Source organism: Myxine glutinosa, chromosome 8 (assembly GCF_964187855.1).
Source record: "Myxine glutinosa chromosome 8, kmMyxGlut1.1, whole genome shotgun sequence".
Lineage (NCBI taxonomy): Eukaryota > Metazoa > Chordata > Myxini > Myxiniformes > Myxinidae > Myxine > Myxine glutinosa.
Genome location: NC_136268.1, coordinates 141,845,480 through 141,873,070, shown reverse-complemented (window position 1 = coordinate 141,873,070; position 27,591 = coordinate 141,845,480). Strand labels below are relative to the sequence as shown.

Below are 27,591 nucleotides of genomic sequence, written 5' to 3'. Positions count from 1 at the left end.
CTCTTTAGAAACTCATCAATTGGCTTCTAAACATAATGTTTTGCATATTTAATGTGGAGAAATGTGCAAAACCCTGAAAATAGATAACGTGCAAGAACTCTCACTGGTGATAAATGTTTTTGTGCGTAAATAAACCCGATCGCTGAAGAAAAACTTTGAACAAAGAACACTTTGGTGTTTTGGTGTACAAGTTGTTGATCTCCGATTGTGGCCAGTTCATAAATACACAGCGATACAGCAATACCGGTACTGCACATTGGTTTATAGTTTTGATTTTTTTCATTGGAGAGAGCGATGACTTCAGAATTAGTCTAACACTCCATAGGTACTCTTTGCTTCTCCCGTTGCTTGTTATCTCCATATGCATGTGTCATGGATTCCCTAATCCCTTCGGTTCTGGAATAAGCACCTCAACTCAGACACTGTGCAAGGTTTATTGAGGGATAAGGATAACATGCATGGTAGATATATGGGCGCACAAGCTAGTAGCACCTTTTGGTCCTCACACAGCCAGCAACCAACAACATCTCAAGGAATCACAATTTGTATTCTGCTTCATATACTTTTCTTCAAAGGACAAGGCACTCAAAACATTTCCCCAGTTTCAAAGATTGTAGCAAGGAGAAAGGCTCAGCAGGCGGGGAGCTGCTCATAAAAAAAGAATGTTGATGCAAGGGCAAACAAAGATTTTGTCAACAGCTTCCCAAAACCAGACAGTCAGACGCTAGGGAGGCAAATGGGTCATATTGCCCCAATTAGCCTGAGTTTCGAATGAAATCCCTTACACATGTTTCAGAAGGTGCAACCCAGGTCTCAAAGTATCCACCTTCGTGTGTGTGTGATTGTGTGCGTGTCCAAAATGCATGTATAGGTGTGTATGTTTGTGTTGTTGGCTGCTATCTCCACATGTGGGTGAGTTTCTCCTGTGCGGTGTCTTCTCCCCCATGTGAATTAGTTTGTGTTTATTTAAATTTGATAACTGATTAAAAACCTTCAAACACACAGCACACTTGTATGGGTTGTCCCCAATGTGAATGTGTCTGTGTTGATTTAAGGATACTGGACGACTAAAAACCTGAGAACACACAGAACACTTCTACAGTTCTCCCCCGTGTGAATTAGTTTGTGGCTATTTAAGCTTGATGATTGACGAAAAACCTTTGAACACACAGCACACTTGTATGGCTCCTCCCCCGTGTGAATTAGGTTGTGGCTATTTAAGCTTGATGAATGACGAAAAACCTTTGAACACATAGCACACTTGTATGGCTCCTCCCCCGTGTGAATTAGGTTGTGGCTATTTAAGCTTGATGAATGACGAAAAACCTTTGAACACACAGCACACTTGTATGGCTTCTCCCCCGTGTGAATTAGGTTGTGGCTATTTAAGCTTGATGAACGACGAAAAACCTTTGAACACACAGCACACTTGTATGGCTTCTCCACCGTGTGAATTAGGTTGTGGCTATTTAAGCTTGATGATTGACGAAAAACCTTTGAACACACAGCACACTTGTATGGCTTCTCCCCCGTGTGAATTAGGTTGTGGCGATTTAAGCTTGATGAATGACGAAAAACCTTTGAACACATAGCACACTTGTATGGCTTCTCCACCGTGTGAATTAGGTTGTGGCGATTTAAGCTTGATGAATGACGAAAAACCTTTGAACACATAGCACACTTGTATGGCTTCTCCCCCGTGTGAATTAGGTTGTGGCTATTTAAGTTTGATGATCGACGAAAAACCTTTGAACACACAGCACACTTGTATGGCTTCCCCCCAATGTGAATGTGTCTGTGTTTATTTAAGGCTACTGGACGACTAAAAACCTGAGAACACACGGAACACTTGTATGGCTTCTCTCCCGGGTGAATTAGTGTGTGTGTATTTAAATTTGATAAATGATTAAAAACCTTCGAATACACAGCACACTTGTATGGCTTCTCCCCCGTGTGAATTAGGTTGTGGCGATTTAAGTTTGATGATCGACGAAAAACCTTTGAACACACAGCACACTTGTATGGCTTCCCCCCAATGTGAATGTGTCTGTGTTTATTTAAGGCTCCTGGACGACTAAAAACCTGAGAACACACGGAACACTTGTATGGCTTCTCCACCATGTGAATTAGGTTGTGGCGATTTAAGCTTGATGAATGACGAAAAACCTTTGAACACACATAACACTTGTACAACTTCCCTCGTTGGTTGTTATCTTCATTCGCGGGTTTCAGCAGGTGCAATGCAGTCCTCCCACAACTTGATGTGTCCATCTCCATTTGATCCTTTTGACTTGATGCTGATAACCACAAAATCTTTACAACGCTTGTGCTGATTCTTCACAAATTTTGTCTCAATGTGGACGAGTGTGCAAAATCCTCAGGACACAATGAGCATGTGTTCAACTTCTCCCGAGTTTGTCCTTTGTGATGTTGAAATAAAACTGAAAAAGGAAAAACGAGAGAGAGAAAAAGAGAGAGAAAGAGAGAGAAAGAGAGAAAGAGAGAGAGAGGACAATTAGCATATTAAAAATCATTTACAAAAACCCTTTTTAATGAGCGATCATTCAAATTTCACCACCTCCCTACACCATAACAATGATACGTTACACGTCGTGAATAACTTTTGAAAAATATATTCCATTCACGAAACCTCCGTGGAGTTGATTATTTCCCTGGTGATGATTAAAGGGCATTTACCAATCAATTTCAGATTCCCAAACAGAGGCACCAAGACTTGCTCATAGAGCTTGAAGTTGTTGTCACGTAGCGTGCTTGACCGAGTCTTCATCGTGCCTAATTAGTCTGCGAATAAAGATAGGCCGAGGTGCTTGTCTCTTCACACCCTCTTCAACCTTTTGGAAGATTAGACACTCCGGAATAGTGCAGATATACAAAAAGATATAGATGTACATCTCCTGAATGCTGTTATGCATTCCAGAGGGGCATTACATGACAGCTAAATATGACGGATATCAATCTATTCCAATTAAAATAAATAACTCAATGCGATCATTAAACACAAGGCATGTTAATTTTCTGTGCTCAATTTTGAGAAAGAGATAATATTGGCTCTTTTAGAAACAGAAAGAGACAATATTGTCTTTTACAATATGTCGTCACTCGGAGGCAAAAGGTCAGAAACGTTCTCTTCTCTTCGCATCAGAGCTTGCAGGATCATGCGGCAGAATTTGCCAGGCACCACAAATAAGTCATGTTGCACTCCAGCTTAAATAATGGTTTTGCAAGTGCACCACAAGATAATATGTTACAGGATTTAGATAAAAGCAACAAAATGATACCGTGAAAGGTTGGATCCTGTCTTTACAGACGACTGAGCGCGATGAGGAAGGGTGCAGTATGCATCCTTCTGGTAGATTATGGAACTACCCAGACTCTTCCTGGAGCTGGCCGTCCGACCAAACTGAGCAACTGGGCAAGAAGGACCTTTATCAGGGAATGGGCGAAACCCCCAAATCCTGATGTGCAGAGCTGATAGAGAAATACCCAAGAAGACACAAACCTGTAATCGCTGCCAGTGGAGCGTCTACAAATTATTGACGCAGGGGGTTGAATACCGTTACGTTTGTGGGGGTAGGTGACGAATTGCCATAATGGAGTTAGGATTGTATAGGTTTTAGTAGGAGCAATGGAGCATGGAGGCGAAGAAGAAGAAACTTGATCTCATAAGTAGGGAACCTGTCAGGTGAAGAGTGTTTGCATGTCTCCATAAGGGGCGTGGTTCTTGTGTTAACTAGACAGCGCTTAAGATTAATTCCCCAGTGTGGAATTGACCCTTGTGATTTTTCACGTTTTTTTTTTGTTTTTTTTTACATTCATTCAGCCGGTCGTGCAATGGGCTCCATTAGTCACAACACCGACAAGCCGACGGAACCCAGCACATTTGCCGATTGGGCTTAGCCCACGCCACAACCACAGATGTAATCCCTCTCACTCTCCCCCTCTGTCTGGTGCTGGCATCGTGACGGTCGGTCGCGTTTTTCGTGTGCACCGTGGAGGGATCATTCGGAGCTTTATTGAGCCTTTACCACGTTGGGGGCAGGGGGGGGGGGGAGGTGTTGTTAGACTCGGTGCTTCTCGAAAACCAGAAAAGAACAAAAAACAGAAAATTGCCTGAGCAGGTCAGACACAAGATTGTAGCCAAGCATGGGCAATCTGAAGGCTACAAGTCCATCTCCAGAGACCTTGATGTTCCTTTGTCCACCGTACACAATGTTATCAGGAATAGAGTAGCCAACCTCCCTGGACGTGACCGCAAGAGAAAACCTGATCGAAGATTGCAGCGAAGGATTGTTTCAATGTTGGAGAAAGCACCTATATCAACTGCCAATCAGATTCAAACTGACCTTCAGACACAAGGTACGACAGTGTCAACTCGCACCATTCGTCACCAACTCAATGAATGGAGACCCATGAAGACCCCACTGCTGCTGAGAGATTGACATAAGAAAGCCCGACTGGAGTTTTCCGAAACGAACCTGAACAAGCCTAAATCCTTCTGGGAGAATGTCATGTGGACAGATGAGATCAAATTAGAGCTTTCTGGTAAAGTACATCATCTCTATGTTAACAGAAAACAAAATGAAGCTTTCAAAGAAAACAACACCTTCCCTGCAGTCAAACATGGAGGAGGTTCAGTGATGTTTTGGGGTTGCTGTGCTGCCTCTGGCACTGGGTGCCTTGAATGTGTGCATGGCATCATGAAATCAGGAGATTACCAAGGCATTTTGGAGCACAATGTTCATCCCATTGTCAGAAAGCTGGGTCTCCAACGAAGGTCATGGGTCTTGCAGCAGGACTATGGCCCCAAAAATACTTCAAACAGCACCCAGGAATGGTTCAAGACAAAACGCTGGATTGTTTGTTCTCAAGTGGCCAGCAATGAGTCCAGATCTAAATCCCATTGAACACCTGTGGGGAAATCTGAAAACAGCAGTTGTGAGAAGACACCCTTCAAATCTGGGAGAACTGGAGCAGTTTGCACAAGAATAGTGGGACAAACTGCCAGTAGAGAGGTGTAGGAAGTGCTTGACTGCAGTTATTTTGTCCAAAGGTTGTGCTAAAATTTCTATTTTCTGATTTAAAGCGACAGATTAAGTTCTGAATCAAAAACAAATGTTCTGTAATATTAACAGTTAAATAAATAATAGTGGAGACCAAATAGTTTCGTCAATTTCAACATATTTTTCGAGAAAACTGTGAGTTATTTGAAAAAAAGTGCAAGGGTGCCAATATTTTTGAACACGAGTGGACCATTATATTCAAGAAAGAATATCGCACAGATCACTGACAAAGAAAGAGCAAGCAAAGGCCTATTATATTATTCATGTGATCATCTGTGAAAAAAATGCCTCCATAAACAGAAAATAAAAGATAAAAGAAACACAGATTCCTCCCATGTTGATCGATGTCAAGGTATACATTCTTTGCCCAAAGTAATTGGCACTTACCACCATGGTGTGGAACTTTCTGGATGTCAAAGCAAACGCCTCACCAACTGCTCGCACCTGTACGGTTTTCCCACCTGGAAAACATGCAATTCACCAGATGATGCATCATGTCATGCAAAGCGTTAACCTAATGAAAATGTAACGGTTTAAAAAAAATAGGATTCTTTATGAAATGGCCTTCCTTTAAAATCTCATGCACAATCATACAGGTTATATGATCAAATATTAACATGCATTATCATAACTGCATATTGTACGTACTTTACTTCGAATGACAAAGCAAATCTGTAATTGTGTTGAAAAAGTAAACTGACTTTACAACAAATCTTGCTTGATATCCATTACCAAAGAACCTCCTGGAAATCTCGTGTTAATGAAGGAAAAAAAGACTCGTCTCTCGAAAGCGTTTGTACTGAGACAGAGTTTCCTCGTCCCCGTTTGTATTGTCTAATCTATCTATAATGCCAGTAATCTCTGTGTGTCTGTCTGTGACCGCTGTTTCTCGACAACCACGGGTCCGATATACTTGAAACTTGCCAGGTATATTGCTGGGGACCTGAGGATGTGCCTTTTCAAGGTTTCATATTAATCGGAGAAGTAGTTACCGAGCTATGTCCAAAAAACGATTCAACCAATCAGAGAGCAGCGAGCTATCACGTGTGCCGAACGTGGCGAACAGACTCTGCCTCGGACGGCACATTTGAGAGCGTATTCATTTATTTCCCGTTGGCAAACTATGTTGCCGCTATGTTGGCGTTAAACTATGTTTTAAAACTAATTAAAACTAATTTGCGATTCTTTCGCTTTCCTGCGCGTTTGTGCACGCTATGGCGATTTCTTTACCAAACTCCGCAAGCCGTTCGCTTTGGACCAAACCATTTCATGTAAATAGAGGGGGGGGGGGGGGGATTGTCACCGTACTCGCAAGCCGTTCGCTTTGGACCAAACCATTTCATGAAAAAAGAGGGGGGGGATTGTCACCGGACTCGCAAGCCGTTCGCTTTGGACCAAACCATTTCATGTAAATAGAGGGGGGGGGATTGTCACCGTACTCGCAAGCCGTTCGCTTTGGCTTTGCGAATGGACCAAACCATTTCATGTAAATAGAGGGGGGGGGATATAATTTTAGATATATATATAGTACGGGCATGCCCTAGTGTAATTTAAATATGAGATAAAAATGGAGGGGCAATGCACCGGGTAAAGGGTAGCTTTGTCTCTCTCTCTCTCTCTCTGATGTGCTATGCTCTTCCAAACTTCCAAAACAAGTTCGTGAGCAAATATTACACTGGGTGGTATGCAATTGTCTTTCAATCGTTAGTTATGGCAGGAATTTGGATGATTTTAACCCTTGAATGTAGTGATTGGGCCTCGGAGGCCCACAAGGTATTTTTGTTGCAAAAACTATGCTGTTCAATTTTTTTTTGGAATGAGCCTCATTTTCACCGACTTTCATGTTGTTACACAAAATTCAGTGACATAGGGAAAAAAATTCATTCAGGCTCGTGGGAAAATCTTCAGTCTTCACTTATAACCCGAAAATCCGACCCGATTGCAGGCCTGAGGCCTTCGAGGCCCCACATAAATGTTGTTGTACTACTATGTTATATCATTATTTTCTTGATATGAGCCTCATTATATGCTCCAATAACTTCGTTACAAATAATTCAGTGACAAAAATATGAAAATTTAAAAACTTTACACATACATTTGTGGGGCCTCCCCCCAATGGCAGCATAGTTGCAGGATTTTTGACAGTTGTGGACATATACATTCTAAATAAAAGGATTTGTGAATCATATTTTTGGAGCAAATACTCCTCCATGAGCCTCAACGTTTTAGAGAGAAAAAAGTTGAAAAACCAAGAACAAAATATTTTTTCCAAAAAAACCCAACAATGATTCATTACGTGTGTGGGATTCTCCCAACTAATAGGATTAATGATTCACATTTCTGAGCAAATACACATCTGAGCATCGACTTGGATTGAAAAAGGATATGAAAAAATATATATTAAAAAAATTCATGAATTAAAAAAAACATCACACGAATACATCCGTTGGGCCTCCGAGACCCAATGGCTGCGTTTATGCAGGATTTTTGATGCCTGCATCTAAGAATTAAGAGGTACACACCTGCGTGTTTCGGAATTTGTTCAGGATGCTGGCGATGAGTCGCCTGCATGGACGTCGCCTAAATTGGTGAATCACCCTGAGTGTGAAACAACTCTTGTCCATCACCAACAGGTATACATACCACCACGTGATTGAGAGAGTCTGGTTTAGAGCACCAAGACCTACGAGCTGTGAATGCACGTCGAACGACAATGGATGAACGGACTGCACCTGTACTTGTTAGTCCCCTTCCGGTGCAAACCAGAGGGGACTATAGGTTTGCACTCCGTCCCTCCGTCTGTCAGTCCGGAACGCAAAGAACAGTTTTCCGGACTTTTTTTCGAAACGCTTAATGCCCATGATTTCAAACTTGGTACGTGGTTTCCTCATGATATGTTACAGATCACGTTCGAACTTCACGACGTTTCGATCATTTTTGACAAAGTTATGGCACTTTGAACTTTGGTAATCTCCCCAACGGTTTTTCCGGACGACAAACTGCCGGCAGGGGACGTGAATTGCAGCGCAATACTCACAATGCTTGTTTAACTTTGGTTACTTTACACGACGACGTTTACTTATTCATACAGCCGTAAACTTTTACTCGAATGACGGATTGTCGGTGTTAAAGGTTTGCGGTAAAGATGCAATTTACAACATAAAACGAATGAGAACTCTTCAATGTGAAGATAAAACTCGAACTTCTTGCGCGAATCGTGGGCGATGAAAATGGAGGCAAAAAGTTTGTTTGAAAAAGTTTTCAAAGTCAGCCCGTGCGCTCCGTCGCGAAAAGAACGAGAACGGCACTTAGTAGAGGGCATAACCATATCAGTCCATATCATATCATAACCATATCATATCACAACCTCCACCTGGTTGGCCATATCACTCGGTGGTGAAGAATCACTTAAAAAATTAAATAATTCTCATATCCGAATCCATATTAGGATGTTCACCAAAATCGAAAAGAATCGTCCTTGTCAGACACACAACTTGTCCAACAAGTTTCATCCAAATCCATCCATAACTTTTTGAGATATCCTGCTGTGTATTGTTTTTGGCCCTATTTTCCAATGGTCGTCTCTCGCTTAAATTTTTCAGTTAAAAAATTCTAGTATCCGGATGCGAATCCAGATCTTCACCAAAATGTAATCATTTCGTCCTTATCGCATACACTAACTCTGCCAAATTTCGTCCGAATCCTTCCACAACTTTTTGAGATATTTCGTTCACAAACGGACAGACAGTGGTGAAAACAAAACCTCCATCAACCTTTGGTGGCGCAGGTAACAAACGGAAAAAGAAAGAACATCCGACTCGAAAGTTTTCTCAACAAACTCTACGGTTCTCGCAATATTTTGTGATTATTGGATCTCATTGACATACTTGTTAACCGAAGCTTTGTATCTCGGAGAGCGTGTCCACCGCGACAGCAAGAGGAGGCAATGGATCCTCGGCGATGTGAAGTTACATCGGACTCGACGAGCACAACAGGAGAATGAGCCCGGGATGGTCCTGGTTTTATAACAAAATCCTAAATCCCGATTACAATCAGGTACAATTACACTTAATGTTGAGCAATCAACACGTGATTAAGTGTTCTTATTGAAATGTAAAGAAATCAATATAATCGATGACAACACCTTTTTACATGAAACATTATCTTCAAAGAAACTTTACTGTGTGCACAGATTACATAATATAAATATTTAATTGCCTCATGAAAGCAAGAGCAAAGGCACGTGATGGATGACGCATCACGAGATGGGGGAGGTGCTGATGAACATTTGGAAGTTTCGTCAAAGATGGAAGTGTAAAAAATACGTTTTTGGTTTGAATTGTTCAGATCAATGTTTTGACGATGTTTTCAAACGATGCAGAAAAATATATTAAAAAATCGATGGAGGGAAACATCGAAAAGAAAGTTCCGTTTGTTCATTGCAGGAGAGTCCGAACTTTGAGATCGAAATGAATTCGCATGGAACATTTACCTGCCCTTCGTTTACCTGTCAATGAAGTTACATTCATTATAAAACATTGAAATCCGAGTCCCACGGACCGACTCGGAGAAAGTAACCATCTTGACTTCACATTATCCATGTCTCAGAGAGCTGCGAACAGTCCAACAGTTGAACATAAACAAGAATCTTCCTCTTCAAGTTCCTGATTATGAAACACAGATAGTTCGGCTGTTTCATTCATGACATTCCTCTTTACATTATAAATAAATATTTCCGCAAATTCAACTCACAGGGAATATTTTGTGACTTGAATTCGTGTCATTGCGAAATTTCCCATCCTCTCGGTACGTATTTAATCGACAGGGTAAAACTTCTTCCATACCCGAAACAACACTGACAGCTGAATAAATTCATCATCATATATTCTATTGTGTGAACTATAAGGTCGGAAGTATCAATACCTGAACCCGTTTACGATAAGGGAATTCTTATCAACATTCCCAACTCGCATCAAACTTTTCTCCACTTCATTTCACCCTTGACAGTTTATCCGTAAAACGAGAAACTCGATACAAGCGCCGAACAAATGATAAATCGGTTCAAACGCGACAACATCCGCGTCTCGTCCAGCTCGGAGCCGCAGGGAGCGGCACACGTCGGGTTTGGGGGGTGAGGGGTAGAGGGGGGATGGTGAGAGGTTAGAGCAGAGGGAATGGTGAGGGGTTAGGGTGGAGGGGATGGTGAGAGGTTAGAACAGAGGGAATGGTGAGAGGTTAGAGCAGAGGGAATGGTGAGAGGTCAGAGCAGAGGGAATGGTGAGAGGTTAGAGCAGAGGGAATGGTGAGAGGTTAGAGCAGAGGGAATGGTGAGAGGTTAGAGCAGAGGGAATGGTGAGAGGTTAGAGCAGAGGGAATGGTGAGAGGTTAGAGCAGAGGGAATGGTGAGAGGTTAGAGCAGAGGGAATGGTGAGAGGTTAGAGCAGAGGGAATGGTGAGAGGTTAGAGCAGAGGGAATGGTGAGAGGTTCGGGCAGAGGGGATGGTGAGAGCTAAGAGCAGAGGGGATGGTGAGGGGTTCGGGCAGAGGGGATGGTGAGAGGTTAAGGCAGAGGGGATGGTGAGGGGTTCGGGCAGAGGAGATGGTGAGAGGTTAGGGCAGAGGGGATGGTGAGAGGTTAGGGCAGAGGAGATGGTGAGAGGTTAGAGCAGAGGGGATGGTGAGAGGTTAGAGCAGAGGGAATGGTGAGAGGTTAGAGCAGAGGGAATGGTGAGAGGTTAAGGCAGAGGGGATGGTGAGGGGTTCGGGCAGAGGAGATGGTGAGAGGTTAGGGCAGAGGGGATGGTGAGGGGTTCGGGCAGAGGGGATGGTGAGAGGTTAAGGCAGAGGGGATGGTGAGAGGTTAAGGCAGAGAGGATGGTGAGGGGTTCGGGCAGAGGGGATGGTGAGAGGTTAGGGCAGAGGAGATGGTGAGAGGTTAGGGCAGAGGAGATGGTGAGAGGTTAGGGCAGAGGGGATGGTGAGAGGTTAAGGCAGAGAGGATGGTGAGGAGTTCGGGCAGAGGAGATGGTGAGAGGTTAGGGCAGAGGGGATGGTGAGAGGTTAAGGCAGAGAGGATGGTGAGAGGTTAGGGCAGAGGGGATGGTGAGAGGTTAAGGCAGAGGGGATGGTGAGAGGTTATGGCAGAGGGGATGGTGAGAGGTTAGGGCAGAGGGGATGGTGAGAGGTTAGGGCAGAGGGGATGGTGAGAGGTTAAGGCAGAGAGGATGGTGAGGGGTTCGGGCAGAGGTGATGGTGAGAGGTTAGGGCAGAGGGGATGGTGAGAGGTTAGGGTAGAGGGGATGGTGAGAGGTTAAGGCAGAGAGGATGGTGAGGGGTTCGGGCAGAGGAGATGGTGAGAGGTTAGGGCAGAGGGGATGGTGAGAGGTTAGGGCAGAGGGGATGGTGAGAGGTTAGGGCAGAGGGGATGGTGAGAGGTTAAGGCAGAGGGGATGGTGAGAGGTTATGGCAGAGGGGATGGTGAGAGGTTAGGGCAGAGGGGATGGTGAGAGGTTAGGGCAGAGGGGATGGTGAGAGGTTAAGGCAGAGGAGATGGTGAGAGGTTAAGGCAGAGGGGATGGTGAGGGGTTCGGGCAGAGGAGATGGTGAGAGGTTAGGGCAGAGGGGATGGTGAGAGGTTAGGGCAGAGGGAATGGTGAGAGGTTAAGGCAGAGAGGATGGTGAGGGGTTCGGGGAGAGGAGATGGTGAGAGGTTAGGGCAGAGGGGATGGTGAGAGGTTAAGGCAGAGGGGATGGTGAGAGGTTAGGGCAGAGGGGATGGTGAGAGGTTAGGGCAGAGGGGATGGTGAGGGGTTAGGGCAGAGGGGATGGTGAGAGGTTAGGGCAGAGGGGATGGTGAGAGGTTAGGGCAGAGGGGATGGGGAGAGGTTAGGGCAGAGGGAATGGTGAGAGGGCCTCGGGCCTCGGGGTTAGTGACCTCAACTTTCTCCTCCTCCATGAATCTCTCAATTAACAACCGTTTCATGGTTTCACTGACTGTTTTGAGACAGAACAGGGCTTTAGTGTATGGCCTCCCACTCAGCACACTATTCAGGCAGCCACTTGTGACGAGTCCAGCCTCAATGAGGATTTCAGAGTAGCCTGAGCCCCTGCATTTGTGACCAGTCACCATACCCATGTAATTCATCCCGGTGTGGAATGGCCAATTGACATTGACATGAAAAAATGGCATTGCTTACCGCTTCTGTGGTTTGACCTGTCGTGCAAGAGGAGAACATTATTGGCAAAAGTTTTCTTCTTATTTTCATTTATTGAATTAATAGTGTGTTATATTGTCTTATTTAACCCTAATTACTCACAAGTATTATCATTTCCAGTATACATGGGCATCTTATAGTTTGGTACATTTGAAGTATAAAATGAAATCAAAAAGTAAACCACTTTATGACTGGTCTTGTCTCAAAAAGAACACACAGATTAGTGTCGCCTTTTCACTTTGTTTGAAAAATAGATTTTCTGCTCTTCAAGAACAAAATACAACAAACTCGCCGAATAAAACATTTGCCAATTTTGAGACAGGCTGCAGAGAGTCTGCTTCTGGTACCATTCCTTTGAAACCAAAGAGGAAAAGTCGGATCCCATGGGAAACAGAGGAAATATGCCAGAAACGCAAAGAGCAACACAAAATGGCAGAAATTAAAAACTCTGCACCTTCAATGGAAAACATCAGGAATTACAACGAAGCACGAACTGCACTTACCGATTCCTATGAGAGAGAACAGATTGACGATCTCCAGAGAAAAATTGATAGGATAAATAATGCTACGAGTAACAAGCAATCTGCTGTGGCCTGGAAAACTGTAAACGAGATAAGCGGACGGAAATGCGTAAACAAATCCAAACTAAAAGCATCCAGCCAAGAAGAACGATTGAAACTCTGGCAAGAGCATTTCCAAAGCTTATTAGGGAAGCCACCTCCAATCAAGGATGAAGTAATAACTCCTGTGATTTCAGATGAACTCGACACCAAAAAAGGTCCCTTCACCATAGATGAAGTCCATAAAGCTCTTAAAAACATTCAAAACGGGAAAGCCTGTGGTCTCGATGACATTCCAGCCGAGATTTGGAAACTAGGTGAATTCGATGAGATTTTACTGAATTTGTGTAATGCTGTATACCATCAAAATCCAATAGATAGATGGACAGAAGGATGTATATTGCCTTTCCAGAAAAAAGGCGACCTAGGGCTTACAAAAAACTATCGAGGAATCACTCTAACACCAATAGCGGCCAAAATATACAACCTGATGTTATTAAACGGAATCAGGCCGCGTATAGAACCAGTTCTGCGAAAAAATCAAAATGGCTTTCGTACTAGTAGATCGACCTCCGGGCAAATCCTTACTATTAGACGTCTTCTTGAAGGCGTTAAAGATAAAAAATCTTCCTGCTGTTTTCGTATTTATTGATTTCTCGAAAGCTTTCGGCTCCATCCATCGAGGTAAGATGAAGGAGATACTGCTAGCATTCGGGATACCTCAGGAGACAGTTAATGCCATCATGATGCTGTATAAGAACTCGCATGCAATAGTCCGATCACCTGATGGCGATACAGACTGTTTTGACATCATGGCAGAAGTTTTACAGGGTGATACCCTCGCTCCCTACTTATTCATAATATGTCTCGATTATGTGCTACGCAAAGCAATAGACACCGACAATGAACTTGGATTTACCCTAAGTAAACGGAAAAGTCGGCGATACCCATCCAAGAAGATTACAGATGCAGATTATGCAGATGATCTTGCGGTTCTAGCAGACTATAACAAGGATGCAGCGACACTACTACACAAGATTGAAGAAGTAGCCAGTCAAATTGGTCTCTACATAAATGTCTCGAAGACAGAGTACATCAGTCTTAATCAAGATCAAGTCGTAGACATAAAATCACTCACTGGTGAAAACATCAAAAAGGTTGACGAATTCACACACCTGGGAAGCAACATCGCCTCCACAAAAAGAGATGTCGTCATCAGACTTGGAAAGGCTTGGGGAGCTTTAAACAGTCTAGCCAAGATTTGGAAATCTGCGCTTCCAATAGAGCTGAAACGAAACTTCTTTAGAGCAGCTGTTGAATCAGTTCTTGTATATGGGGCAATTACATGGACCTTGACATCATCACTAGAAAAGGCCCTGGATGGTGCATACACTCGCATGCTCAGAGCAGCCCAAACATCTCATGGAAGGAGCACCCCACAAAATATGAATTGTATGCAAAAATCCCACCAATCAGTGTAACCATACGTCAACGTAGATTAAGATCTGCTGGGCACTGCTGGAGAAACAAAGATGAGCTCGCAAGCGATGTTTTACTTTGGTTACCAACTCACGGCAAACAGGCACCAGGGAGACCTGCGAAAACATATATAGATCAGCTTACAAATGATACTGGGTGTCTGGTTAGCGAACTACCGAATGCCATGAGTGACAGAGATGAATGGAAGAAACGTGTCATGGAATGCCGAGCTAGCTCGACGCAGTAAGTAAGTAAGTAAGTAAGTAAGTATATTTGAAGTTAGATGTCTGGCAAGATTTGGAGTGAAATTTTACTGATTTTTTGCATACTCTTCGACTTTTATTGTATTAAACTTGTTTAAATCATGAAAATAACCATCTCAAACGATTCCTCAGGCCAGAATTAGCCGGAAAAATGGGTTCATTTGCCTCTGTATGATGTCCAGTTCAAAAGTTATACCAATTAGCGATTTTCATCGGAAATCTAAGATGGCCGCAAAGATGGCAGCCAACGGACCCCATGGGACAATATTTCGTTTGGGAACATGAAAATTCGTTTATTAGACACCTTGAGGATTCCAAAAGTGTAAGTTAGACAAGTCAGGAGATGACGATGGTTCACGAGCGAGCGGTATTCAATGACAAAGGTCAAAACCGACATTGAAAATATATAAATAGGAATGTATTATCTGTTATGAGACTAGTTAGGTGCACAATACGGAAAATTCGGTTCGATTCCGACAACTTTGAAAATTTGACCTTTGTGACCTTGAAATGTCAAAACGAAGGTTACTGACCTTGAAATGAGATAGAAAAGAATGTATAATCAGTTATGAGGTTAGTTAGCTGCACAATACCGAAAATTCGGTTCGATTCAGACAACTTTGAAAATTTGACCTTTGTGACCTTCAAATTTCAATGGTCGAAGATTATGAAATTTGTTGGAAAACTTGTATTTCATGATGTTTGTGATAATATAAGATCATGTACGACATTTCACCATCAGGAAGCGCACAATGTAATAAAACCATCAAAAATCGACTTTTCTAAATTTCGTGACCTTGTGACCTTGACCTTGGGGCGAAAGTGAAAAATCGAGCTCCGTGGGGCTAGACACGTGACATTGGCCTAACCAAATATCGAAACCCCTGTCACATTCCACCAAACCCCTCGGAGAAGATGAAGCTTGAACTCGATTACCCCCTCAGCTTAAAAAGACATCTTTTTCGGGCGTGGCTTCGCCCACAATGGGCGCCATACGTCCACTCTTGGCAGGACAAAACTAGATCATGATATCAACCTCCTAGTCAAGTTTCATCAAGATCGGATCATATCATCGGGTCGTTATGCTGTGGACAGATAGACAGACACACAGACACACACACATGACGAATATAGTGGTAACTCTGTTTGATAACTCGTGAACCAAAAATATATCAACGAGGTGCATGGGGACCCCTTCTTCCTTCTCAACGAATTGATGAACCATCTCTGCTCTGGTCGCACAAGTGACGTCACAGTCATGATTCACAGGTTCATTACCAGACCTTGCAGATGGTTCGCTGTTCCCACTCACTGTGGCTTCAGAACTTGTTTTGGCCCGAATATTGATGGGGCACCGCATCACACGCCAGGAGCTCCTGAATGAGAATTCGGTTGCGTCGGAGTGTTTGACCATTTGCTGATGCGAGCAAATATGACCGTGGCTCTTCACACATGGAGAGAACCGTGGCCGGCTCCCAACAATGGGTGTTGTGGTTCTGAGGAGAGAACCGTGGCCAGCTCCCAACAATGGGTGTTGTGGTTCTGAGGAGAGAACCGTGGCCGGCTCCCAACAATGGGTGTTGTGGTTCTGAGGAGAGAACCTTGGCCGTCTCTCAACAATGGGTGTTGTGGTTCTGAACGCGAACTCACTGTCCAGGGTATAAGCCCGACATTTCGTGTGTCCGAGAATGCCGATCGTGGTGGAGCCTTTGTAAGTAGCGGCGCCTCTCCAGCTCCTCATGGATGAAGTTGTCATCGTCGTGCACGTTGGTGATTCTGGTTGGTACCAGCGATTTGATTTTTCTGCCCCATCAGCAGTTGAGCAGGACTTGCCAAGCTGCAGCTCACCAGGGTGGACCTCCAAGCTAGCAGAGCCAGATGAAAATCGTTTTCCCACACTTTTTGATTTGCGGAGGATAGATTTCACTTTCTCGACTTGGCGCTCAATGAATCCATTGGATTTTGGGTATGTTGGGGATGAAGTGACCTGATCAAAATTCCATTTCCCAGCAAATGAACGAAATTATGCGCTGGTGAAATGAGGACCATTATCACTCATAAACGTATCAGGAATTCCGAACTCAGAAAAAATCTGTCCCAAGGTCGCAATAATCGTGCGACTGGGAGCAGACTTGGGCAGTTTGCAAACAATAGGAAATTTGGAATAATAATCTGCGATGACGAGCCACTGAGCTGCATCAAAATAGAACAGGTCACATCCGACTTTGCTCCATGGTCTGAGCGGAATGTCATGTTGCTGTCGTGGTTCAGGCAGTTGAGATTTCTGATGCCATTGGCAGGTAGGACAGCGTTCCACCAGCCGATCAATGTCCTTGTTAACGTTATACCAGTACATAGTGTCCTTCGCCAGCAGTTTAGTTTACTCATGGCAAAAATGGCCTGAGTGGAGTTTCTGCAGAATGTCGTTTTCATATTCTGAGGTATAACGACTCTCTCTCCTTTAAGAATTACGCCATTTTCAATTCACAGCTCATCCCGAAAACTCCAGTATTTCCTGAGAGCCTCTGGGAGGTCCTTCAGATGGTCTGGCCATCCACTGATAATAAAGTCTCGAAGTTAACTCAGGTCAGAATCACGAAGTGTTTGTTTCCTGTTGTTGCTGAGACAACTTCTCAGAAGAGAAACGGGCCAAGTCAACACGCAGGTCCAAGTCAATTGTCATTGTATTGAGTGGACTAGGAAGGCGGGATAGGCCATCGGCAAGCTGATTGTCTGCCCCAAGGTGGTCCTCCGTTGTAAAGTTATACCCTTGAAGTCTGACAAGCATTCGTTGCAATCTCGGTGGGGCAGCAATCAATGGCATGTCAATGATCATCAACAACGGTTTATGATCAGTGAGCACAATGAAACTCCGACCATACAGGCAGGTATGGAAACTTTTAATGCCAAACACAATGGCCAATAGCTCACCTTCAATGCAAACGTAACGTTGTTCAGTATCTATTGGAGTTTTGCTTGTTTTGCTGTAAAAAGGGGAGCGGTCGACAAGATGGGGAGAGAAGGGGAGGAAGCACACAAACACAACATTTGAGAGCAGGGACATCGGGAGATGTGTGAGAGGGAGAGGGCCTGGGGGGAGGCAGGATAGGTATAAAACGCAAGGACACCAAGGACTTCCAGAAAAGAAGACAAAAGTCACCTCAAAAAAGTGGATTTGGGGTGAAATTAGCGGGGGTAGAAAAGATCAATGTTTTGGATTGGGGAAGATAAGAGATGGTGGTGAACAGCCGTTTAACTTTGGAAACCTGCTAGCACAAAGGCTCCGATGCTCCGGATGCCTCTCCTCGCGACGCTCCCGTCCCGGGTGTCGCCACCGAGCAGCACAAACAGGTAGTATTATATATATATATATATATATATATATATATATATATATATATATATATATATATATATATATATATATATATATATATATATATATATATATATATATATATAATATATACAGTGCATTCAGAAAGTACACTACTCACAATAAGTTAGGGATATTGGCAGGTTCTTCGGTGTGGTTGATTTTGTGTATTAATTATGTTGAAAAACGTTGTTGGTCCTACTTCTATGGTTATTAATGAGTGTGAAAAACACAGCATTCTTGATTTAAATACCATAACCCTAACCCCTATAAAAAAAAGAAACTCACTCCCAGAATGTCCCTAACTTATTGTGAGTAGTGTATTCAGACCCCTTCACTTTTTTCACATTTTGTTATGTTGCAGCCTTATGCTGAAATCGTTTAAATTCATTTTTTCCCGCATCAATCCACACTCAATACGCCATAATGACTAAGAGAAAACAGGATTCTAGAAAGTTTTGCAAATGTATTAAAAAGGAAAAACTGAAATATCACATTGACATAAGTATTCATACCCTTTGCTATGACACTTGAAATTTAGCTCAGGCCAGCTTGGAAATGTGGTTTTCCAAAGAAAGATCATGGCAGATAGTGAGACCCAAAAGCTTAAGCGACAGAACTTCTTGGAGAGGATTGTTGAGAAAGTAGATGGGAGGGTTGTCCAGTCGGTCTTTACGGAGAGACATAGTAAGAGTGTGAGATCTGTCAGGATTGAAAGACATGTTCCACTTGTTTGACCAGGCTGTGATTTTGTCCAGGTCTTCAGAGAGTGAGGAGGCTGCAGACTGCCGATCTGAGGGAAGAGGAATGGAGCGGCAGAGAGTGGAGTCATCAGCAAAGAGATAGAGAGGATTTTCCAGAGAGTCTGAGAGATCATTGATAAAGACCAGAAAAAGCACAGGGCCCAGAACACTGCCTTGGGGAACTCCAGCCTGAACAGGAAGGGGAAAATAAATATATATATATAACCTGAACAGGAAGGGGAGATGAGAGAAATCCATTCAGGGCCACACGTTGACTATGACCAGAGAGGAAGTCCGCAAGCCATGCATGGAGATTTCCATGGATACCATAGGAGTAGAGTTTGGTGAGCAGAGCTGGGTGCCAGACCGTATCGAAGGCACGTGATATGTCAAGGTAGACAGCTCTGATTTCCTGTTTGGCATTGAGGACCTCCATCCATTGTTGAGACAGCAGAAGCAGCATGTCCAGAGTAGAGTGACCTGGTCTGAAACCAAATTGATGATCAGAGATCAAGCCATTGGAGAAGAGGAAAGATTTCATATCCGAAGCTTTTCAAAGCTTTGAAATTCAGCTTTGAAAGCTTTGAAATTCAAAATTTCAAAAATTTGAAATTTCAAAAAAGTTTGAAATTCCCGCCGAACAAAAAACGACTCCTGCGAACAATTGACGACGCTTCCGAACCCCCGCGCATGTTTGGCGAACTTTTGGAGCCTAAAATACGAATGTTGGACTTTGCCATTTTTTCGACATTCGCATCGTTCGCGTGTCCCGTGAAAACCCACCTTAAGATTCATCAAAGAACTGAACTATTTCTATCTCATTAACAATACATCGGAGTTTGTTGTCATTACAATGCATTTTATTAATTAAGAGGACGAGGGACAGGTTTCAATTGGAATGCCCGCGATAACTCGCTTACTTAGAAGTTTTATACTTCTACACTTGGAACTGAGCTGCTTGCCAATGGGTGGTGGGGGGTTGATATAGTACTAGTCACAACTTTCAATGACTAAATAATGATCCGTATATTACCAAGATATCGTTATCTAAATGGTGTAATGGGGGTGAGGTTGTAGTGCTATAAAGGGGTCGATGGGGGTCTAATGTAATTAATGCAACTACTCACATTCTGTGCAGACAAACAGACCCAAATCAGATACCCTCTCCTCTGTCGAGAAGAAAAAGTATTCCTCACAAAAAAAGAAAACGCAATCAGGGAAGATATTTGAGGATTTTCACTTTTTTTTTTTTTACCGAGATTTCAAAGACAATAAAGAAGAACTTGTAATTAAAAAAAATACATCTAATCCGGTTATATGCACCTTTATTTTTTTTTCCAGCGATTCAAAGAATAAAGATCAAATCGGAATAAAAATATCAAAGCAAATAATCCGGTTAAATACACAAAAATCGTCACAATGCCACTCAAAATTTCAAAATAAATACAAAACAATTCACCACCTGCACAAGGTTTGTTCAACACCTGCACATTCATCACCTGCACAAGATGTAACCACAGCAACCCTTGCAAAAGGGTTGACTACTCTTTAGAAACTCATCAATTGGCTTCTCAACATAATGTTTTGCATATTTAATGTGGAGAAATGTGCAGAACCCTGAAAATAGATAACGTGCAAGAACTCTCACTGGTGATAAATGTTTTTGTGCGTAAATAAACCCGATCGCTGACGAAAAACTTTGAACAAAGAACACTTTGGTGTTTTGGTGTACAAGTTGTTGATCTCCGATTGTGGCCAGTTCATAAATACACAGCGATACAGCAATACCGGTACTGCACATTGGTTTATAGTTTTGATTTTTTTTATTGGAGAGAGCGATGACTTCAGAATTAGTCGAACACTCCGTGGGTACTCTTTGCTTCTCCCGTTGCTTGTTATCTCCATATGCATGTGTCATGGATTCCCTAATCCCTTCGGTTCTGGAATAAGCACCTCAACTCAGACACTGTGCAAGAGGTTTATTGAGGGATAAGGATAACATGCATGGTAGATATATGGGCGCACAAGCTAGTAGCACCTTTTGTATTCTGCTTCATATACTTTTCTTCAAAGGACAAGGAACTCAAAACATTTCCCCAGTTTCAAAGATTGCAGCAAGGAGAAAGGCTCGGCAGGCCGGGAGCTGCTCATAAAAAAAGAATGTTGATGCAAGGGCAAACAAAGATTTTGTCAACAGCTTCCCAAAACCAGACAGTCAGACGCTAGGGAGGCAAATGGGTCATATTGCCACCAATTAGCCTGAGTTTCGAATGAAATCCCTTCCACATGTTTCAGAAGGTGCAACCCAGGTCTCAAAGTATCCACCTTCGTGTTTGTGTGATTGTGTGCGTTTCCAAAATGCATGTATAGGTGTGTATGTTTGTGTTGTTGGCTGCTATCTCCACATGTGGGTGAGTTTCTCCTGTGCGGTGTCTTCTCCCCCATGTGAATTAGTTTGTGTTTATTTAAATTTGATAACTGATTGAAAACCTTCAAACACACAGCACACTTGTATGGTTTGTCCCCAATGTGAATGTGTCTGTGTTGATTTAAGGCTACTGGACGACTAAAAACCTGAGAACACACAGAACACTTCTACGGTTTCTCCCCCTGTGTGAATTAGTTTGTGTCTATTTAAGTTTGATGAATAACGAAAAACCTTCGAACACACAGCACACTTGTATGGCTCCTCCCCCGTGTGAATTCGGTTGTAGCTATTTAAGCTTGATGATTGACGCAAAACCTTTGAACACACAGAACACTTGTATGGCTGCTCCCCCGTGTGAATTAGTTTGTGTGTATTTAAGTTTGATGAATGACGAAAAACCTTAGAACACACAGCACACTTGTACGGCTTCTCCCCCGTGTGAATTAGGTTGTGGCTATTTAAGCTTGATGAATGACGAAAAACCTTCGAACACACAGCACACTTGTATGGTTTCTCCCCCGTGTGAATTAGGTTGTGGCTATTTAAGCAAGATGATTGACGAAAAACCTTTGAACACACAGCACACTTGTATGGCTTCTCCCCCGTGTGAATTAGGTTGTGTTTATTTAAGCTTGATGAATGACGAAAATATTCAGAACACACAGCACACTTGTATGGCTTCCCACCAATGTGAATGTGTCTGTGTTTATTTAAGGCTACTGGACGACTAAAAACCTGAGAACACACACAACACTTGTATGGCTTCTCTCCCGGGTGAATTAGTTTGTGTCTATTTAAGTTTGATGAATGACGAAAAACCTTCGAACACACAGCACACTTGTATGGCCTCTCCCCCGTGTGAATTCGGTTGTGGCTATTTAAGCTTGATGAATGACGAAAAACCTTTGAACACACAGAACACTTGTATGGCTTCTCCTCCGTGTGAATTAGGTTGTGGCTATTTAAGTTTGATGAATGACGAAATTCTTCAGAACACACAGAACATTTGAATGATTTGTCCCCAATGTGAATGTGTCTGTGTTGATTTAAGGCTAATGGACGACTAAAAGCCTTTGAACACACAGAACACTTGTACGGCTTCTCCCCCATGTGAATTCGTTTATGTATATTTAAATTTGATAACTGATTAAAAACCTTTGAACACACATAACACTTGTACAACTTCCCTCGTTGGTTGTTATCTTCATTCGCGGGTTTCAGCAGGTGCAACGCAGTCCTCCCACAACTTGATGTGTCCATCTCCATTTGATCCTTTTGACTTGATGCTGATAACCACAAAATCCTTACAACGCTTGTGCTGATTCTTCACAAATTTTGTCTCAATGTGGATGAGTGTGCAAAATCCTCAGGACACAATGAGCATGTGTTCAACTTCTCCCGAGTTTGTCCTTTGTGATGTTGAAATAAAACTGAGTAAGAAAAAAAAGGAAAAACAGGAGAGAGAGAGAGAGAGAGAGAGAGAGAGAGAGAGAGAGAGAGAGAGAGAGAGAGAGAGAGAGAGAGAGAGAGAGAGAGAGAGAAAGAGGGAAAGAGAGAGAAAGAGAGAAAGAGAGAGAAAGAGAGAAAGAGAGAAAGAGAGAAAGAGAGAAAGAGAGAAAGAGAGAAAGAGAGAAAAAGAGAAAAAGAGAAAGAGAGAAAGAGAGAAAGAGAGAAAGAGAGAAAGAGAGAAAGAAAGAAAGAGAGAGACTTGACTTTTGTGTCCTTTTATTATAAACAATGTAAAGCCATTTCACAAGCAGTTGTAAAAAAAACACATTTCACAAAGCAGTTGTAAAAAAAAACACAGCAACTAGTTTAAAGAAATTGCATAAGGATCATGAAGGCACCACAAAAAGAGCAAAGGGTATTTAAAAGAAACCAGCAAATATACAAAAAAATATATATTTTACAAACCAAAGGGGAAGACACAAACAAAACCACAACCAATTTTAAAGGAAATGCTCATGCAAGAGCATAAATACATCAAGAGCAAATTAAGCGAAAAACTAAGAGAGAGAGAGAGAAATGTATTCAAGGACACAGGAAGAAACATATATGCAAGCAATCTGTTCCAAAGAAAAAAGTCAAATCAATCAGGAATTATAAAGTAATTACCACTTTTGAATCATCGACTGAGCACAGAACATTGCCAATACACCACTTTCTCTCAAAAAGTTGGACGTTTCCATTACTGACAAAGAAATCAAATTCTAGCTTGAGTCGTGTTGAGACAAACCCTTTAAAAATAGAAATAGCCTCAGAGCCATAGCCGTTATCTATTTTAATTTTCCGAGATTTATATATCGCATATTTTGCAACAGCAACCAAAAAATTAAGAAGAACACCCACATCCCTACATGTGGGCCTGAAAGACACACCAAATATAAACATATGCATATTGAAAGGGAAGGACACTTGGTGAAAAAGATATTCAAGGAACAAGAAAAGCGATGTCAGTCTACGACACTGTACATAAGCATGAAACAAATCCTCCTTCTGGTCACAGAAAGGACAAGTTTCCGGCAGTGAGCTGTTAATACGGTGGACAAAAATATTGGAGGGAAGCGCCCAGTGTGCTAACCTCCATTGTATGTCCGCTAACACACCATGTATTGGTAAGGTGTACATGTGAGGCCAAAGGGGGGTAGAGGGAGACCCCAACCCTAACTGCTCTGACCACAAAGCTACTCGTGTTCTCCCAGAGAGGGGTACATTCTTATTTTGTCGAGAGAGATCACGGATTCCAATCTTAGTTACAAGATGAAAAGGGGGGGTATGTTCAATCTCCGGCTGAATAGAAGACGAAAGGAGCACTTTGATTTCAGGGAAACCTAACCGAAAGTCCTCAATGTTACCAACACCTTCCCAGCCGATGTTTAGCTGTCTAAATTTTCTAATGACTATACGTACAACTTGGTCTACAAGTCGGACAGACCGAGATCCAACTGAGGTTGCCACCAAACCAGCAGGTTTCCACTTAACTCCAGATGAATCTCTCAGATCACATACTTTGTTAATCCCTCCTTGGATAAATTTTTTAATCAGGGCATGGCTATGAGGGATACCAGGAAAAAAGTTATTGAAGAAAAGGGGTTCTTGAAGGAACATTCGACAATTATAGCCCTCAAGGAAGCGGTGGACGTCAAACCTTTTCCAAGTGTCCAATAAACTCTGATAGAATCTCGGAAGAGAGGCAAAATTTATATGCTCGAGGTCTATCAAAAGAAGCTGCCGATCATATCTCAGTCTACCAGCCTGTTGTAACAGAAAAAATGCAAAGGGCCGCCAGGGCAGCTGTTCAGCGAACAGTAGTCTCTGCAGAGACTGCAGCCGAAAGGCCACAACCCGACCAGAGATATCAACAATGCCCTGGCCACCTTCCTTCCGGGGGTAGTACAATATCTCAGGCCTCAGCCAATGGTAGCCACTCCAAAAGAAGTTTACTAGCATTCGCTGAGTAGCCATAATTAGTTGGTTTGATGGCTGTAAAGCAATAATTCTGTGCCATAATTTTGTTGCAACCAGATTGTTTATGACAAGGGTACGGCCTCGATAGGAGATGGACCTCAGCAGTCCTTCCCATGCTTTCAATCTGTGCATAATTTGCTCCAACACTCCTTCCCAATTTTTCATTTCTGTTTCACGATTACCGATATGCACTCCAAGATATTTAACCCCGTCCGTTCTCCAGACCAGGTTGTGTGGGAGTGAGGGTGGTGATACACAAGAGAGATTGCCTTTGCCACACCATAATGCTGTACTTTTATTCCAATTGATCCCACCGGAAGAGGCTGCAGAGAAATCTCGCATACAACGTTGTAAAGCAGAGACATCATTGGAGCTTCTAATCAAAACACAGACATCATCAGCATAAGCCGTCTGCACAAATTCTGCTCCTTCTATACTTCTCATTCCCTGAGGTATTTGCTGTCTAATAGACCGAAGGAGTGGTTCAAGGGCGACTATATATAAAAGCCCAGAGAGGGGGCAACCTTGGCGAATACCCCGTTGGAAAGGAAAGGGAGAGCATAACCTATTGTTGATCTTCATCATACATTGAGTATTAGTATACAGGAGTTTCACATAAGAGGTGAAAGTTTCACCAAACCCCATTCCTTTCAGGACAGAAAAAAGGTACTTGTGGTCAACACGATCGAAGGCCTTAGTTTGATCAAGAAACAGCAACCCAAAATCGTCACGCAGGAACTTATTGCATGAAATAATATCTCTTACCAAAAAAATATTATCATAAATAGATTTTCCAGGCACACAGTAGGTCTGGTCCGGGTGTATAACTGAACTGATCACAGTCTTCATACGATTAGCAAGTACTTTAGAGAAATTCTTGTAATCAACACACAATAAGGAGACAGGTCGCCAGTTATCAACCAGTTGAAGATTCCCAGCTTTTGGTAGCAAACAAACGACTGCTCGTCTACAAGACATTGGAAGTTCTCCGACACGTATGCTTTCATCGAGTACATCGAGTAGGTCAGGTCCCACAAGGGCCCAGAAGGTCTTGTAGAATTCTGTGGGCAGGCCATCTATTCCAGAAGCTTTCCCATCTTTCAGGCTCCACACAGCTGCTTCAAGTTCATCAGCCGAAATTGGGGAATCGAGCATGCATCGCTCATCCTCCTCGACACTCGGAAGCCCAGCAGTTAACTCTCGTATCACCTCATTGTCCACGTTCTGAGGAGAATACAAGTTAGAATAGAACCCTTTCAGAGAACACCTGATCGCCTGCTGAGAGGTCACCATTGACCCATTGGGAGTGAGTAAAGTATGAATTTGTTGTGACCTTTTGAGGGAAGACTCTAACTTAAAGAACTCTTTGTTTGGCATGTCCAGAGTTAAATAGCTCATTCGCATTCGGACCAAGGCACCCATCGCCCGTTGCCGTACCGCTTCCTCCAGCACTGCTTTCTTTGCCCATATTAGTTGGTCACGTGCACCTCTCCCAACCTCGTCAACATTCTGTTCTAACGATATAATTTCAGATTTTAACTGATCGATTGATATTGATTGGATTTTGGTGGTGTATGCACTATATTGTTGACAGAAATTCTTAATTTGGGATTTTGCAATGTCCCACCACAGCCGGAGACTATCATACTCAGGTCTGGAGGAGCGAATTTTCTCCCACACGACGTGAAAGGCCTCATTAAATTCCTTGTCATGTAAGAGACGAGTATTCAAAGACCAGTAAGCACTACCACCGGGTGGAAAGGGTAACTTAAAGGACATTGAGATTAAACTGTGGTCTGTGAATCCAGTTGGTAAAATTTTGGAGACAGACACCACATTCAACATTGGCTTGTTCACATAGAATCTGTCCAGCCTTGCCATTGACATAATGCCATCATTGCATCTACACCATGTATAACAGCGTGAGAGTGGGTGTTGTGATCTCCACACATCCTTAAACCGAAAGATGTTGATGGTGTCCTCTAGAGCTTTCGTAGAGGCAACATGAGGCTCATGACCATTCCTATCAATTGACGGACAAATTGTGCAATTAAAATCTCCTGCGATACAGATAAAGGCTGTTGGGTCCAGAGTTTTTACAAAATCCCGCAGAGTGGAGAAGAAAATTTTCCTCTCCATTGGGTCACACGGTGCATAAACATTCACTACGATAATCTTTTGGGTATTATAAAGAAAATCTACGGAGATCAAATGCCCTTTATAGATTTCTTTAAATGAAACCTGTTGAGCACAAATCTTGTGACTTAGGCAAATGGCAACACCAGCCCGAGGTGTAGGGAACCCACTTAGCCACCATTGCCCTTTAAAAAGTTTCCCCCAATCGGCTACTTGAGCACTAGTAGCGTGGGTCTCTTGTAAGAGAATAATGTCAGCCTTTTCTTTTCCAACCGCTTGAATGGTTTGCACCCTCCGTAAGGGGGCACGACCCCCATTTATATTTAAGGATACAACATTTAGTTCCATGGTTGATTCTTCTAGGGGGTGAAGTCCTCTTCCTCAATTAATTCCTTGTTTGCCTTCGTGATGGATTTCCTCAGCCGCTGAAATTCAGGTTCGGAGATTTCCACATGCTCACTCCTTTGCAGCAAAGGTTTTGCGGCTGCAAGGAAAGCCTGGATATTAGGAAAATGATCCTTAATTCGTACATGCCTTTGTCTGAAAGTTTCCTTCAAAAATCTGACAATATTTTCTTTTGAGATCTCCAAAGGCTGCTCTTCCTCTTGAGGGGGGGGGGGGGGGGGGAGCCCTGTCAACCATTGCCACTGGTTCCTCATGGCCGATCAGTGTCTCTGTAGTTAGAATTCCCTCCGTGACGCTAGTAACGAGTTCCTCCTGAACCTGTACAGAAACACCTGTTCCATCCCCATCTACCTTAGGTTCTTCATCCTCTTCATCCTCATGCATCATTGCAATGGGGGGGGAGGAGTCGTTATTAGTAGTAATGGGTATTTTGCATTC

At 42.9% G+C, this 27,591-nt stretch overlaps 1 protein-coding gene and 1 pseudogene across 1 annotated transcript in view; both read right to left on the bottom strand.

Annotated features, from left to right (window-relative positions):
- Window positions 1-781: 781 nt before the first annotated feature.
- LOC144893404 (uncharacterized) lies at window positions 782-2,277 on the bottom strand (annotated as a pseudogene).
- A 14,913-nt stretch (window positions 2,278-17,190) lies between these two features.
- The window catches only part of LOC144893403 (uncharacterized), a 57,219-nt gene continuing 46,818 nt past the window's right edge, over window positions 17,191-27,591 (bottom strand). The window contains 2 exon segments of the mRNA XM_078784006.1: window positions 17,191-17,528; window positions 21,291-22,299. Coding sequence (XP_078640132.1) covers window positions 17,191-17,528; window positions 21,291-22,299 — 1,347 coding nt within the window.